Source organism: Vipera berus (genome assembly GCF_964194415.1).
Source record: "Vipera berus genome assembly, chromosome: 2".
NCBI lineage: Eukaryota > Metazoa > Chordata > Lepidosauria > Squamata > Viperidae > Vipera > Vipera berus.
Genome location: NC_138203.1, coordinates 25,609,616 through 25,626,119, shown reverse-complemented (window position 1 = coordinate 25,626,119; position 16,504 = coordinate 25,609,616). Strand labels below are relative to the sequence as shown.

General features: G+C 40.7%; 1 protein-coding gene across 2 annotated transcripts in view; it reads left to right on the top strand.

Annotated features, from left to right (window-relative positions):
• Window positions 1-13,877, top strand: part of SLC38A9 (solute carrier family 38 member 9) — a 50,809-nt gene extending 36,932 nt beyond the window's left edge. For both annotated transcript variants that reach the window (XM_081321297.1, XM_081321298.1), the window contains exons 13-15: window positions 987-1,135; window positions 10,227-10,316; window positions 13,366-13,877. In XM_081321297.1, the coding sequence (XP_081177423.1) occupies window positions 987-1,135; window positions 10,227-10,316; window positions 13,366-13,531 (405 nt within the window). In that variant the 3' untranslated portion in view covers window positions 13,532-13,877. The remainder of the gene's footprint in view (window positions 1-986; window positions 1,136-10,226; window positions 10,317-13,365) is intronic.
• The last annotated feature ends 2,627 nt before the right edge of the window (window positions 13,878-16,504 follow it).

The following is a 16,504-nucleotide window of genomic DNA, read 5'->3' as shown; positions in this document are numbered from 1 at the left end:
TAGTGAGCTTTTAATTCATCTCCTTTGAGCTAAAGAAGCTAAAACTAAATGAAGACGTTTCTAATTAAGCATAGTTTCCTTTTTTGTCTGAACTGGAAAAATATGTTTATCAGTTCTGCTACAGCTACAATCCTTAGGCTATTATATGAAGTTCCAAACTGATAGTTTCCTGATTCAAATGAAATGTGAAATAAGGGCTAATTAGGGATTTCCTGGATTATTCTCACCTTGAACAAACAGTTCATATGCCAACCAAATATTTATTTGTCATATTGTTTACACAGCTGAGATGACGTCCAGATTGGCTCAGTGTCTAATTAAAGTATGGTACAATTTTCCAAATGTAAACAGTGGTTATATGGAAGTATGCTGGTATACACTGGATTGGTGCATAAATGAAAATTAACTGTACAGCTGGAAAAGAAAACAGATCATTAAGCAAAAATTGTTTTTCTATTAATGTTAGAATCCCTTCTCCAATGTAGCTGAGCATCTCAAAATATTTTTTATACATCTGAAGAAATGCATTTGTCTAGGAAACTATGTCAAAATAAATTTGTTTAAGGAAAAACAGAACACATAAATTTAGAACTGCATCTGTGTGCATGTGTTTGTATTGAGAATATAAAATACTTAAAACTTTGTCCCACTTAAGATACAAAATTTAATTTGCAATAAAACTGCAGTTTTTAAAATTCTGGAACCAAGCCATTGGTTTCATTTGTGCTTCAGGAACAAAATTCTGTAACTTCATACATAATTGTTTCCATGATTAAAAAAACAAATTCATAGAGGAAGCAGTTGTAGAATTCTCCAAATCTTATATATTCCGATTATGATCATGACAATGTTGATGTGTTGTATATTCTTTATATAGAAACATCTTTATGTTTATTGCTTTAGAATCCTTGATATACATAGACTATAGAGGCAGAAGGAAATAATAGCCCCTTTTCACTTACATCACGAACTTTTCTTTTGGTTAGAATTTTTTAGATAATTTCCCCAGTAATGACGTCATGTCATTTCTTGCAAGAATATTCCTGCTGTTCCAGATGGTGACTGTGTACCCACTGCTTGGCTATTTGGCACGAGTTCAGTTTTTAGGACATGTCTTTGGAAATGTTTATCCAAGGTAAATCACTCCTTTTTGACATACCTTAATTCTATTCCTTGTTTTCACATCCATGTCGTAGAAATATTCTGTCACTACTCATTTGCCAGTGTTAGAGCAAACTTTTTATTATGATTAGTGATGGCTTTTCATTCATGCCTCATGTCAATTTCAAAGTGGGGGAGTGTTTTCAGTTTGATTTTTTTTTTTGGCTTAAAATGATATGTAAACAGGGCCATTGATATTCCATATGTAATTTTAGAGCAATTAACCAAAATTTGGCATCTTCATTTTGTGTGATACATTGATTGTAGCTTGGTGTAATGTGCAAGTGGGATTCATGATTACTTAATGGTTTCTTGGCTTTTTGTGTGTTTGTGTGTTGTCTACAAAGTACATATTCTAGTAAGAACAGCTAAAAAATAAGACAAAACCAACAAAAATTGGCCAAATTAACAGTGAGTCCTTTTTCTTTTAATTCGAAGGAGAATTCTTGCTTACTAATTCAGAATTCATCTTTGTCATAAGTGTCTGAGGTGAATTTTATGTGCCTTTTTTCAGAGAGCTTTCTGACAGATAAGGAAGGTTACATGAACAATTGAAGAACCCTAGTAAGATCCACATTTTATGTACTTTTTATTACTTACTACATTTTTTAGATTGCCAGACACCCAACAATTCTAGTCTTTTCACACTTAAAAACACAGAAAACAATAAAATAATAATAAAAACAAAAAACCAAAAATGGTGCAAACCAGACAAACTCAGAGCAAAGTCCATTACCCAGAACAGAGCCTCACTCACCCTCAACCAAAGGTCTTCAGTGCTCTGGTGGGGCCATCCAGATTTCGGGGGCAGGCCCTATGGCAGAGAAGGTGAGTTTTAAGGATCCCAATAGGTGACTTTGTTTAATACACTGTACAAGGAACCCAAACAGTATAGCCTGTAGGGCTTTTTAGGTAACAACCAGCATCAAACCCGGAAGCAAATGGTCAACCAGTGCAGCTTATGAAGCAGAAGCATTACATAAGCAAAGTGAGGCACACCCATCACTCACATTAGTGGACCAAATGGTTCTGGATGGAAATGGTTCATTTGGTTCTGCATATCCTTAAAGGGCAGGCCCAGGTAGAAGGCATTGCAGTAGACAAGCTGCAAGGTGTGAGGGATTACCTGAATATTTTCTTTTAAGATTCCAAATATACAGATATGGTTACTTGCTATTTTTATGGTGGCTGCCATTGTACACTAAAAAAGGGACTTTAGACCCAGATTTTATCTCTCAGAGTTGAGATAAAAATGCAGACTTGCTCCCACTATTTGGTAATCACTTTAATACCCCTAATAGTTCAATCCAAATAGTTGACAATGGAAATAATTTATTTGCTGGTTGGTAACAATTTCCTGGAAACTTAGTGTGTTTAGAAACACATTAATCCCAAGTTATTATGCTAAGTGGAGATCTGTCAGTTTTCCAGAAGTTTCAGCTACATCTAACGCCAGCTGTAAGAATCTACTTCCTGATCTGGAGGCTAAAGAAGTGTATTTATAGTCATGTTCTGGCACCCATGCTGGCTTTGTGTGCTCTTCAGCAGCATCTCAATTTTAGAGATATGTTTTTTCAAAGAGCTGATTGGGTATTGTGATAAAGCACCAAGCTAAAAACCAAGAGACCATTGTTTCAGTTCTGCCTTCGCTACAGATCCAACTAGGTAACTTTGAGCTAGTCACACTCTCTAAACTATAGGTAGAAGGCCATGGCAATTGGCTTCTGAAGTCTTGTGAAGAACACTGCACAGACTTCTTAACAGTAACTCAAAAAAAGAAAAAGTGTTTCTGAAGTGTTTCAATAAATTTAGGGTATCCAAAAGAGCCTTGGTGGAGCAGTGGGCTAATGCCTCCTTAAGTAACACCAGCTGCCTGCAATTAGTGCAGGTTCGCGTCCCACCAGGCTCAAGGTTGACTCAGCCTTCCATCCTTCCGAGGTAGGTAAAATGAGGACCCAGATTGTTGGGGGCAATAAGCTGACTTTGTAATAATGCCGCTTGGGGGGGAGGGCGAAAGCCCTAACAAGCAGGCATATACATAGAATGAAGGCTACTGCTAAGCTTGTAAGCCGCCCTGAGTCTTCGGAGAAGGGCGGGATATAAATGGAATTAAAATAAAATAAAAATAAAAAAAATACATACACACTCCATAAAAAATAGTGGCAATAATTTTTTTTATAAATTTATGTAGCACCCCAAATCTTTTTCTTGAGGTAATTTTACTGCTTTTGTCTTGTGGTAGGACTGGCTTTGTTCAGTATCAAACAATAAATGTGTGAAGTAAACCACTGTGATGATGGTTTTGCTTTGGCAGGAGATTTACCATTTTGAATTAAAGATGTCAGAAATAAAATAGTATAATCTTGCAAGTCTGAAAACACTTTCCTCCTCTCTTGCCTTTAATTTCCAGAGAATTAGGGACGGTCCCGTCTGAGATGCTTTCTCCACCCTCATCGAGTATCTTTTATCAGACTGCTATCTAGGCTGCAGCTCTTCCTTCTTTCTCCCAACGTTATTCTCATAGCCTTGCAGACATGCAGCAACACTGCTTGGTGATCGGCATTTTTTCAAACAACATGCCCCACTCTATGGACCACAGGTGGCGATTGAAATCCAATATATCAGGGTGGGAAAGGCTTTTAAAAATAGCTGTAAAAGTTGGTAGTGATTTCTCTAGAACAGAAAGTCTATTTTTTGCCTTGATTTTCAGGATCATTTTTAAATATATTAAATAACAATATGCAGATTTTTTAAAAAAAACTTGTTTAAAATGTCTTTTGTGCAATAGTGAACACAATTTCAGAGGAAGTCTCTGTGCTACTCTAAAGAACAAGGGCACTGACTTCTCCTATTAAATATTAGCATCGTTTCTCTTTAATGTATTAATGTGAATTGCTTGAGCAAATCACCATTGGGACTGCTAAATACTATTTAGAAGCCATAGTATATAGTTGTTGGTTAACAACCACTCATTCAGCAACCAGTCAAAGTTATGACAGTGATGGACAAGTGGCACTTACAACCAGTCCTCAAAGTTCTTGCCATCCCAGAATCCTGAGGGTCACATGATTGCAGTTTGAGCACTTGGCAACTGGCTTCTATTGCCATGGTTACAGTGCCCTGTAGTCATGTGATTGCTATTATCAATCTTCCCTTGCAACACTGACAAGCAAAATCAATTGGGAAGCCAACAGAGGAGGTTGTAAATTACTTGGGTACGTTTTCACCCCTGGCCACAGCCATCCCAAGCCTCACTATCCTTGTGCTGTGCTGCAGTGGACCTTTGAGCACCTTCACCTGCCCCATAGCAACCACTTACCTGCCTAACAGCCTGCTTGCAAGACACATATGTCTTGTAATTTCCTGCTGGCATCCCCCCTAACTGGTTGTTGGAAGCCATCAGGTAGCCTCACTTAACAATGACAAATGGGAACTACAGAGATTGCTGTCACTAAGCAATGTGTGTGATGTCATGCTTTATGACCACAATGCTTAACAATGATACTTCTGGTTCCAGTTACCATCATTAATCAAGGATGATCTATATGCATTGGGCTCAGAGTCAGATTAGCATAAGAGATTTTTATTTGTATCCAAGGAGAGCCCATGTACTTCTCCCGTAGTCTAGTCTAGTCTAGACCTGGGGTCCCCAACTCCCGGTCCTTGGACCAGTACTGGGCATGCCAGCAACTGGATCCCACAAAGAAGCAGAGCCCCATCCGCAGGATGCAGGCAGCACACAAAACTATGCACTCTCTGGTCCACAGAAAAACCTCTCTCCAAGGAACCGGTCCCTGGTGCCCAAAAGGTTGGGGACCTCTGGTCTAGACTGAATTAGACTTGAATCAAGAAAAATGTAGCTTAGTCAATACATCATGTTTAAACAAACCATTAATGGAGAACAGGGCAGGGTTGGGGAATTCAGTTTCTTATAGATTACAACTGTTTAATAAATTATTAAATTCTTGAAAAAAGATTAGAGAGAACATCATGGAAGGAAAGACTGTTCAGGTGTTTTATTTTTATAGAATGATTCATACATCATACTAAACCGTATTTAATAATTACATTATAGTGAATAAACACATTTATGTTTGTACAAATTACTAAGCAAAAGCCAAACCACATTTATGCTACAGTATATTTCTTATAACATCAAGAAGTGACTAATATAACAAAATATCATTTTTCATATTTATTGGACATCTTAGTGGATGTTTTTATACTGGTCATTTAATATATTTGACCAACTCTTTTATATGTCTTGGGCTTGCCCTATGCATGTCCTATTTTGGTTCCATATTCATATTACTATTAACAAAAATGCAGTGATTAATGAGGTATTAAAAAACTTGGAATATTCTGTTTTATGATGAACTCTGGACTCACCAAACTGATAAGATAATTTTGCACTGTTGGGAAGAAATCACCAGCCCAGGTTTAAAAAATCCTGAATTGAAGAAATAAGGTAATTATGAGATTTTAAATTGAATTTATTGATGTAATGGATGGAATCACTGTTATGATTCCATATGGTCAAGCTTAATTTGTTTAAAGGCCAAGTACCCTTATATATTTTATTGTAATATTTATGTGGTGTGTGTGTGTGTGTTTGTGTGTATGAATGTGTGTGTGTGTGTGTTAATATGTGTGTGTATCTGTGTGTGTGTGTGTGTGTATGCTACTTTTAGCAGGGGTGAATGGTGATGGTGCCTTTTTTCACTTTAATTTTTAATATAGGTTGTTTTCTATTTTTAGTTTTTCTTTTTTATGATTTTTGTATAATAGCAATATGGATAAATATATTTTAAAATAGTAAGTCATAATGTTCAAGTTGTTTTTTGTGTCTGGTTTGTTTCTTTGTTTAAAATAGCAAGATGTTCTAAGTGTAAGAAGTTTCTGAATCAGTATTTAAATGGGCTGGTATATTTGTATTAACAGACAGGCCTTGTTCAGAATGTGAAAAATCCTACAAGTTTAATTTTCTATTTAGAAAATTTAAGAAGGTGGGGTAGGATACAAAACCCTTTCTGTTTACACTATCGCTAAAGAATTAGTTTGATGGAAACTGTTCCTAGCTATGAGTCCCTGCAAACCTAAATATTTATTTAATCTATCAAAATGCTTTAAAATTTGCTTGTGCATACATTTATAATGACATGATTTCTACTCCTCTAAAGATTCTTCTTCTTATATTCATTAGTTTGGTTGAGAGGTTCCGATCATTCCTGGATCCAAAATTTTGTTTTTCACGTGGGGAGTGTCTTTTAGAGTATTTTATTATACTTAATAGAGTACACGGATTGTATTTTAGACTATTCATGTGCATCTGTGTGAAAAAGAGTGTGTGTGAGAGAGAGATTACACTTTTATGCAGTGCTTTTTTTGTAAGAAAAAAGGTGCCAGAACTCACATCTTGTTAATCTTTTATTTACCTTTTGTACGTAGTCAGTCACTGTACACACATCCACACACGTCAGTTGTGTAACAAAGCATAACGGTCGTCGCCCGCAGTGACCACTCAGCGCGCGACCAAATGACCAATCACAAGCCGAGCAGTGCCCCAAGCCGATCAGCTGGATGAAGTATGCATGCATTGGACTTGACACACAAGCAGCCTGTGTGCACTATTTTAATGATTTTGCCGTCGACTTGCTACACTCAACAGGGTGATTCAAGTCCATGTGGACCAAACGTCAAATTTTCAAAAGTTTCTTTTAAAACTTGGAAAATCTGCCTTAAAAAAGGTGCCGGAACTCTGTTCCAGTGAGTTCTACGACAAAAAAAGCACTGCTTTTATGAACTGTGATATGACCAATAGAAAATAAAGGTCCATTCTAGCTCTATTCTAAAACTGAATTTTAAATAGCTGTATTCTATTTATTTATTTATTTATTTATTTATTTATTTAGTTATATTTATATACCGCCCTATTCCCTGAGGACTCAGGGCGGTTTACAGGGAATTAAAAATCCAAAATACAAAAATTAAGAACCAAATTAAAAAATATTAAATTAACCCTGTAGTCAGTTAAAAAGAACCCCAAATTAAAAATTCCTCCTCAGTCTGGGCCCGAGAGCTCGAAGAGCCAGGTTTTCAGGCCCCGGCGGAATGATCGAAGGTCGGGGGCAGTTCTCAGCTCCACCGGCAGCTGGTTCCAGAGGGCAGGCGCTCCCACCGAGAAGGCCCTATCCCTGGGTGTCACCCGCCGGCAGTCTCTTACCGGCGGGACCCTGAGCAGACCCTCCCTGTGGGAGCGCACTGGGCGAAGGGCATTTGATGCCGGCAGCAGGTGTTCCCTCAGATATCCCGGACCCAGGCCATGTAGGGCTTTATAGGTGATAACCAGCACCTTGAATTTCACCCGGAGGGCAACCGGAAGCCAATGCAGCTCACGGAGTAGAGGTGTTACATGGGAGTATCGGGAAACCCCCATTACAACTCGCGCGGCCGCATTCTGCACCAGTTGAAGCCTCCGAGTGGTCTTCAAGGGCAGCCCCATGTAGAGAGCGTTACAGTAGTCCAAACGGGAGGTCACTAGCGCATGAGTAACTGTGCGTAGGGCGTCTCGGTCCAGATAGGGACGCAACTGGCGCACCAGGCGAACCTGGGCAAAAGCCCCCCTGGTCACGGCTCCTATATGGTCTTCGAAATTGAGCCGTGAATCCAGGAGGACGCCCAACTTGCGAGCCCTATCGACGGGGGGTAACACCTCACCCCCCCATCATTAAGATGGAATAACTTGGTTAACCCGAGATGCCGATATGCACAGCCACTCAGTCTTGGCGGGATTGAGACGAAGCCTGTTTCTCCCCATCCAGACCTGAACCGCCTCCAGGCACCGGGACATCACGGAGAGGGCATCACTGGGTTGGTTCGGGGTGGAAAGAAAAAGTTGGGTATCATCAGCGTACTGATGATACCCCACCCCAAAACCACGAATGATCTCGCCCAGCGGCTTCATATAGATGTTGAACAGGAGAGGCGAGAGAACCGACCCCTGAGGGACTCCACAAATGAGAGACCTCGGGGCGGATCTCTGCCCTCCTGTCAACACCGACTGCGAGCGGCCCTGGAGGTAGGAGGAGAACCACCGTAAAACGGTGCCTCCCACTCCCAGCCCCCTGAGACGCCGCAGTAAGATACCATGGTCGATGGTATCGAACGCCGCTGAGAGATCTAATAGGACCAGGACAGAGGAGCAACCCCTGTCCCTAGCCCTCCAGAGATCATTCACCAGCGCGACCAATGCCGTCTCCGTGCTGTGTCCAGGCCTGAAACCCGATTGGTATGGGTCCAGATAATCAGTTTCCTCCAGGAACAGAGGGAGCTGATGCGCCACCACACTCTCAACAACCTTCGCCAGAAAGCGAAGGTTGGAGACTGGACGGTAGTTGTTTAAAACAGCCGGGTCCAAAGCAGGCTTCTTGAGAAGGGGTCTCACCACCGCCTCCTTCAAGGCGGCAGGAAAGACACCCTCCTTCAAGGAAGCAGTTATTACTGCATGGAACCAGCCTCGTGTTCCTTCCCGAGCCGCATAAGCTAGCCAGGAGGGGCACGGATCCAACAAACAGGTGGTGGTGCTCAGTCTCCCCATGATCCTGTCCACATCATCAGGGGAAACAGGGTCGAACTCATTCCAGATAACGTGCTCAAGACCGCCTGATTCCTCCACATTAGACTCTGCCCAGTCAGAGTCCAAGCCGGTCCGGATCCGAGCGATTTTGTCCGCCAGATGATGACTAAACTCCTCGGCTCGTCCCTGCAAGGGATCCTCTCTCACCTCCTGATTAAGGAGGGAGCGAGTCACCCTAAACAGGGCGGCCGGGCGATTATCTGCGGACGCGATAAGGGCGGCAAAGTAGTTAGACTTCGCCGTCCTTATCGCCGCAAGATAAGACCTTATAAAGGTTCTTAACTGCAATCGGTCGGATTCGGATCGGCTGGATCTCCAACCGCTCTCTAGACCTCGTCTCCGCCGCTTCATCTCCCGGAGCTCCACAGAGAACCATGGGGCCCAACGGGATCTGCGTCGGGTCAGAGGTCGCATGGGTACAACGCAGTCGAGTGCCCTGGTGGCTGCCGTTTCCCAGGCCTCCACCAGGGCATCGACTGGGCTGTGGGTAAGGGTGATAGGTATAGGCCCAAGCACCCTCTGGAACCGATCTGGGTCCATTAGGCGCCTGGGGCGGAACCACCTGGTCGGGGGATGGCATGACGGAAAACTAGCCTCAGGAGGTAATGGTCTGACCATGACAGAGGGGTGATGGACGGAGAACCCCCTCCCAGATCATCCAACCACTGTCCAGACAGAAACACCAGGTCAAGAGTGTGACCCCCCTCATGAGTCGGGCCCTCAATAACCTGGGTCAGGCCCATGGCTGTCATGGAAGCCATGAACTCCCAAGCTAACTCCGACGACCCTCCCAGTGATGGCAGGTTGAAGTCACCCAGGACTACGAGCCTGGGGAACTCCACCGCCAACCCTGAGAGGGTGTCGAGCAGCTCGGGCAGGGCTGTTGCCACACAGCTGGGCGCCAGGTATGTAAGCAACAAGCCCAACTGAACCCGAGGACCACACCTCAAGAGGAGGGTCTCATTCCCGGCCATCTGGACAATGGTGGCCTCCCGGGGACACAATGTCTCCCGAATAACCACTGCCACCCCACCACCCCTGCCCTGAGCCCGTGGCTGGTGCAGCACCCGGAAACCCGGCGGGCATAACTCGGTGAGAGGCACCCCTCCCTCCGAGCCCAGCCAAGTTTCCGTGATGCACGCTAGATCCGCACATTCCTCCTCAATCCGATCACGGATGAGGGGAGCTTTATTAACTACGGATCTAGCGTTAAAATAGACCAGCCTGAGCTCAGGGGCCTGATCAAAATACCACCTTAGGATTTGGCTGTTGGAAGAATCACTATATGTCAAGCTCGTTTCCTCTAAAAGTAATTGGCTTTAGTGGATGAGCCACAGAAATGGAAAGATTTTAATTAGCTTATTGAAACTAATAAAGGGAGTTCGTCTTACGTAGAGTTACACAGCTTGGTTTTTCTTCTTTCTTACAGTTTTTTCCATGTGCTGGTTTCGAACATTATCATTGTAGGAATTGGAGTTGCGGTGGCCAGGTTCTATCCAAATATAGGGGGAATCATAAGGTACTCTTGAAATATGAATTGATTGTTATGCTGAAATTGATGCAGGACTATGCTAAACGTTCATATAAAATTTAAACAATATAGTGGGTGATTCTCATATCTGGTATATGCATGCAGTAAACTAAGTGGTAAAATTGTGAAATAAGCCTCAGAATTTCACTTTTTTACACATTTTCCCTGTCACGGAACAATTAACATTCCGACCAGAGGAGGATGGACCGTGATTCGTTTGCATGGTGAATATCAAAGCAAGGAAATCCAAGGCATATTCTATGTAAAACTTTTAATGAGAAAACAAAAGACCTAAACTGACTACATTCTCTCATCAGGCAGAAGAGAAAAGTAAAAAGTAACTGTGAGAAACTTTTTTAAGGCATGCGCACAAAACAGTCTGAAACCATAACATAGCTGGACATAGCTGGATTCACTATGGTTACATGATAAGATAATAACACAGGTGCAGAGCAGAAAGAGATGTACAATTAGAAATGAGCGAAGCTGGCAAAACTAAAAAAACACGCAGTGACATTCCCTACATGGAACAATTCAGCATAGTGTACATTCTGGCCTTTTCGTAGTCACTAGTATTTGTTTTTTTGCACCAAAAACTATCCAGATTCAATTTTTGCCACATTCAACTATCACTAGGATTTTCTTAGAAAAATCTGAGTTACCCAAATGAATCCACAGATGGGACAATTGACCTCTATCCTCTCCAAACAACATTTTATAATTCTTATATAATGCTGATGTATATATAGATCAGGGTAGACATCTGGATAGCTCCAGGCTATGGGCGGAGAATCAGAAGTCAAAGCTAGTGACTCCCATAATCAAACAAGCAAAAGGGAAAAATAAACTTTACTAAAAATAAACGGGAAAGAAAGAAAATCTTGGTGACGTCACATACCTCTGACTCATTGACAGGTATGACAGACTTGTGAGTGCTTAAAAAAAATATCAAATGTTGCCCAATTCCGTTCTGTAAGGCATCAAGAGTGAGCTGGCAATTTATTTCAAACCTCTCTGAAAGAGTTTCCACTACTGCAAGACAGGAATCCTAAATTAGCAGCTGTATCCTAGCTGGAGTACTCCTAGCACTCCAGAATCCTAAATTAGAAGCTGTATCAGTAGCCGTGTTTCTAGGGAAGCGGAAAATTGTAATTCAGCAAGATCTGGAGTGCCACAGCTTACCTGTCCCTATCTGACCTCATTCACTTCTTGTCACTCACAAAATATTTGTATTTAGTATTGTTCCTACTTTTTTTCTGGAAGCAAAAAATCCCCAAACCTGCAAATAAAATAAATGAAGCCCCAGCTCCCAGTCAAGTAGCTATGAATATTAAAAATGACTGTATGACCCTTTCTTCAAATCAGCTTTTTTGCCATGATTTTCTTTTCCCTTGTAATAATAACAAGCACTATTACCAAAATTCCACATTTTAAAACTGCCTTTTAGATCTGTGCCACATGTGAATGTTTAACATTTTTGTTCTAACAAAGGTCTTACTGATATTTTAAAAAACAGAACTTAGAAGCCTTTGTCATAAATACCTTCCCCGTTCCCTTTTGTTCTCTTAAGTTCCTCATTCTTTTCCCTTTAGATTTTATTTATTTGTTTTTATCCCACCTTCATTATTGTTATAAATGACTTAAAATGGCAAACATACCCAATACTCCTTCCTCATCATATTTTTCTCCCAATTTCAATTTCACCTGAACTTTCTCCACATGAAAAATCTTGGATCCTGTTTCTTTTTAAGTACCTTTTGGACATCCAACCACATACTCCCACCCATTTGTTCTATTGCAAGCAACAGAAACAAAGGACAAATGAATTTAAACAAGCAAGCCTTGGCTAAGCAATTTTGTGCAGTCATCCGAATGCACAAAGGAACGTTTGTGATTGGTTCCTTTTCTCTCTTCAAAAGGAGTACTCTGCCATAAACCCATCTGGTGTTCTTTATAAAAATATGAAGGACCATTTTAAAAAAAAAATAGGAAGAGATTTTCTCTAGCGCTTCATATCAGATGCAAGCTGCAGTCTCACAGCCTCTGATATCCAACTTTTGTGATCGCTCCCCTTACCCACTCAAGAAGTATTACCGTAAAAGAATGATTGTGAAGTGGTTTGAACACTACATAAATGCTGTTGATTAATGCAGCACACGATGGTGTTGGAGAAAACGACTGCAGTGGGAGTCCTAGTGAGCAGCATTTAATTGTTATTGAATTAAATGATGAATCATTTTCTACAATTAAATGTGATAATTGTTGCATCAGATGTCCTCTGTGTGCCTAAAACTTGCATATATCTAGCAGCCTTGTAGAATTTCTTCCCTTCCCTTGGCCATGTCATAACAGCTTTTTGTAAAACACAAGAACAGTGCTCCCGTTTTGTCTTATAGTAGCACAATTTTCCTGACCCTGAATATAATCTTTACTAGTATATGTAGAAACTCTACTGACTCAAGCAAAATTTGTATAGCTCTATTAACAATTTATGTTTAATAACTTTTATTAAATAATCAAATGTAGGAATGTGAGGGATGGGAAAAGGAATCTGGCCAAAAGGAACAGAAGTAAATATAAAGTGTTATAGTAATATCATTTGTAGTCTTTTTCTTGTGTGGTGATTGTGCTTTCCATCACGCAGTAAAAATTTTAACATAATAAAGCACATTAAAATAATTGCTCCAGTCTGGCCATGTACTAAGGCTTAGTTTGCTTAACATTGGGAAAGATTTGTCTCAATGGCTAGTGTGTCATTTTTTAAAATAGTAAATATAAATCAATTAACAATCCAACCAACCAACCTCATTATGGCTGTCTTCAATGCTTATTCATAGTTAGTTTAACTATGGACACTGAGTTAACCCAATTTTCTGGGCTTGCTCAGCATACTAAATCACACTACCTGGGACTGCGGTTTCTGGGTAAAATGTTGTTGGCTAGATTGTTTGTTATACATGGGGCCTGTCACTGAATAGACATGTAGAGATTGTGGTCTGAAAAAATAAATGTATAACCATTTGTTGTTTTCTTCCAGATATTCTGGAGCAACCTGTGGCCTCGCCTTTGTTTTTGTATACCCATCCATCATCTATATTATCTCCTTGCATCGGGAGAATCAGTTGACATGGTTTGCACTACTCAGCCATTTTTTTATAATTCTTCTAGGAATGGCAAATCTGATGGCACAATTTTTAATTTGAAAATCAATCTTAAGTCAGAGTTCTTTCTTTGCAAGAGGTGCAAGAGTACCAAAAAGTTATTTTGAACAGTATTATAAAAATTGTATCCTGCAATATTATAGAAGTTATACAGCAGTAGATCTGTAGACTGCCATCTTTCAATCTTAGCTTGTTCCAGAGAAAACTTGTTATTTAAAAAAATAACGAGCAAACTTTTAAAAAATGGAGGCTGCATCTTGGAACATGAAGCACCAAAGCAAATGAAAGGAACTGAATGAATTTATGCTCAACTTCAAGTAGAAATGGAAATTATTTGGGAATTATTAAGTTCTTTTTATAAATTAAAATTTCTTTTTTCTATGTGAAATTTTTTTGCCTTATTTGACAAATAAACAAGGGATTTTATTGACCTGGAAAACTATATATTGCTACTATTAAGAAAAGTGTTTTGAATTGTTTTACTGTTAAAATGCAGTGCATGTTAAATCATGAAATACTGTTAACATTAAACTATATGTTTTGTGATATCCCTGATTGTCTACAATATCTGGACTGAAAGGCAGGTTTTTCTTCTATGTCTTGGCACAAAGAGAAATAATATTTTTTCCACTTTCTTTGGACTTGGCATGGAAGGTCTAGAATTAATATGAAATATATCTATTTGCCACAGCAGTTTAAAATGTCCCATTTTAAATCTCAAAAGTCATGAATAATTGTACAGTGAGCTCAAAATGTTTTCTTGCATTACTGTACTAACCCTTCCCTCAAAGTGCAAAGTGTGGTTATGAAACCTTTTATATATTTTCTGGTTTGATTCAAATTACTGTTTTGACTCTCATCTGGGCTGAAGAAACCTATGCTTACCTTATGCTGATTCTGGAAGTGTGTTACCTCTCTCTCAGCATCATGGCTATTAAATCCCATACTTTGAGAATGGGTAGCTTTTTACATTCGAAAGACCCCCATCTGCACTGAATCAATACCTTGTGTATATACATGCACTCAGTGCATCCCCTGCCTTCCAGACTTCTGAGGGTTGCAACTTCTCCAAAGCTATGAAGAGAATCTTTGGGGAAAGTCTTGTTGTTTTCCCCTTCAACTTGACTATTCTGCTTCATATTACTTGTACTTTCTGGCTAATGGCAGAGAAAAGCCAATATAGTAACCCTAAACAGATTTGCTTAAAATTGAAGAAGTCCCATTCTCCCCCTAGTGTTTTTGCTAAAGATCCCTGCTTTTCTACCTCCTTAGTAATTGGACTGTCTCTTAGGAATGGTGTACCAATTGTGTGTCTCCAGCACGTATTTAACAACAGGTCAACCATGAAGGAAATAAAACTTGACAGCCATTTGTCTGAAATGGTATAGGGTTTCCTGCCTGGGCAGCGGGTTGAACTAGATGATCTCCAAGGTCCCTTCCAACTTTGATGATGATGATGATGATGATGATGACTCCACCTACTACAGGTTGACCTGCACCACGTGTGATCAGGGAGAGAAGTGATAAATATGGAAACATATAAAAATAGCAGGACTGCTTTGGATGTACACTTGGAAATACCATTGCAATTCATTGACTGGGAGATTGTGCTTACATTATTATAAGCAAGCTTTTCATGTGCATCAGCAGGATGTAGCCAGCACAATATCCAGGACTTTCATCATACTGTATATAGATCCTTTCTTTTTATTTCCTCCAGGCACACCTTTTCTGTGCTTATTTTTTGGCATGCATACTACCACATCTATGGTACAAAACATCTGTGATGACCCAGGGCACAGCACAGAGGCAATGCAGTCATCTGGCAATTCAAACCACCCTTTAATTGCTCCACATTTTCCCCAAATGTTCCCACATTTCAGGCAAGCCTCAAAACAAAGGAAGACACCTTCAGCTACTTCTGGCTGCAAGTAGTTCCACATACAGTCTGATTAGAAGAGTAATTTACTCAAGGCCACAGAGATAACAAGAAATGACACATACATCCAAAATCTAATGAGTCTGTGGAAATACAAGTTTTCCTGAGCAGTTTCAGAAGAGAAGCCAAAATACAATCCGAGGTCTTTGAAAATCCAAGCAACATTGTCAGTCAGTCTAGTGGTCAGAGTTTCCGGGTTTCCAAGCAGAAATCACAACACAGAACACGAGATCAGCAACAACACAAAACTTCAAGGAATCAGCGTTTGTTCCTGACAAATGCCTCTCCTCACAGTGTCTCCTTAAGTCTCATTCTCAAGGTGTGCCTTGTGGAGAGGGGCGGGATGCTCTCCTCCCAAGTAGTTGAGCCTGCCTGCCTTGTTCCCTCCTTCTCTCTAGGATCAGGAGAGGGTGACCCTTGCTCATTGCCTGAACTCTGTCTCTCTTGTTCATCCTGTCCCAATCCTGAAAGGCCCTGGCCTGCCTTGGCCTGCTCTTCCCCACATTCCTCTGAAGCCACAGACACCTTTCCCTCGACCTCCATAGGGTCCAGGTCATTTTCCTCAGCAGATTCAGGCTCCGACAGAGGCATGACAACATATCTCTGAGGACTTCTTCAGAGCTATTCTTGCAGAGTAGTCATCTGAGAAGGCAGACCATGCTCAGATGTCATGCATATAGCCCAATGCTTGAGAGAGCGATTGGCCTCAATTCACCACCACTCATCCTGGATCTGCCACCAAGACCTGGATCTGCTTCATTGTAGGACCTATCCTATGCATGTCGGGGAAGAATCAAAGGAGAAAAAGTACTTTTCTCCCATGTAGTCCTTTAAAAAAAACATCTGCTGGAAGAAACTTTGTCTATTTCCATAAATTGCGCCCTGGTGTAATGTTTTGTCCTCCAGAACAGGGGTCTTCAAACTTGGTCCTTTTATGAGTTGTGGACTTCAATTCCCAGAATTCCTCAGCCAGGCACACTGGCTGAGGAATTCTGGGTGTTGAAGTCCACAACTCATAAAAGGACCAAGTTTGAAGACCAAGTTTAAAGGCTCTAGAATGATGAGATATTTTATAA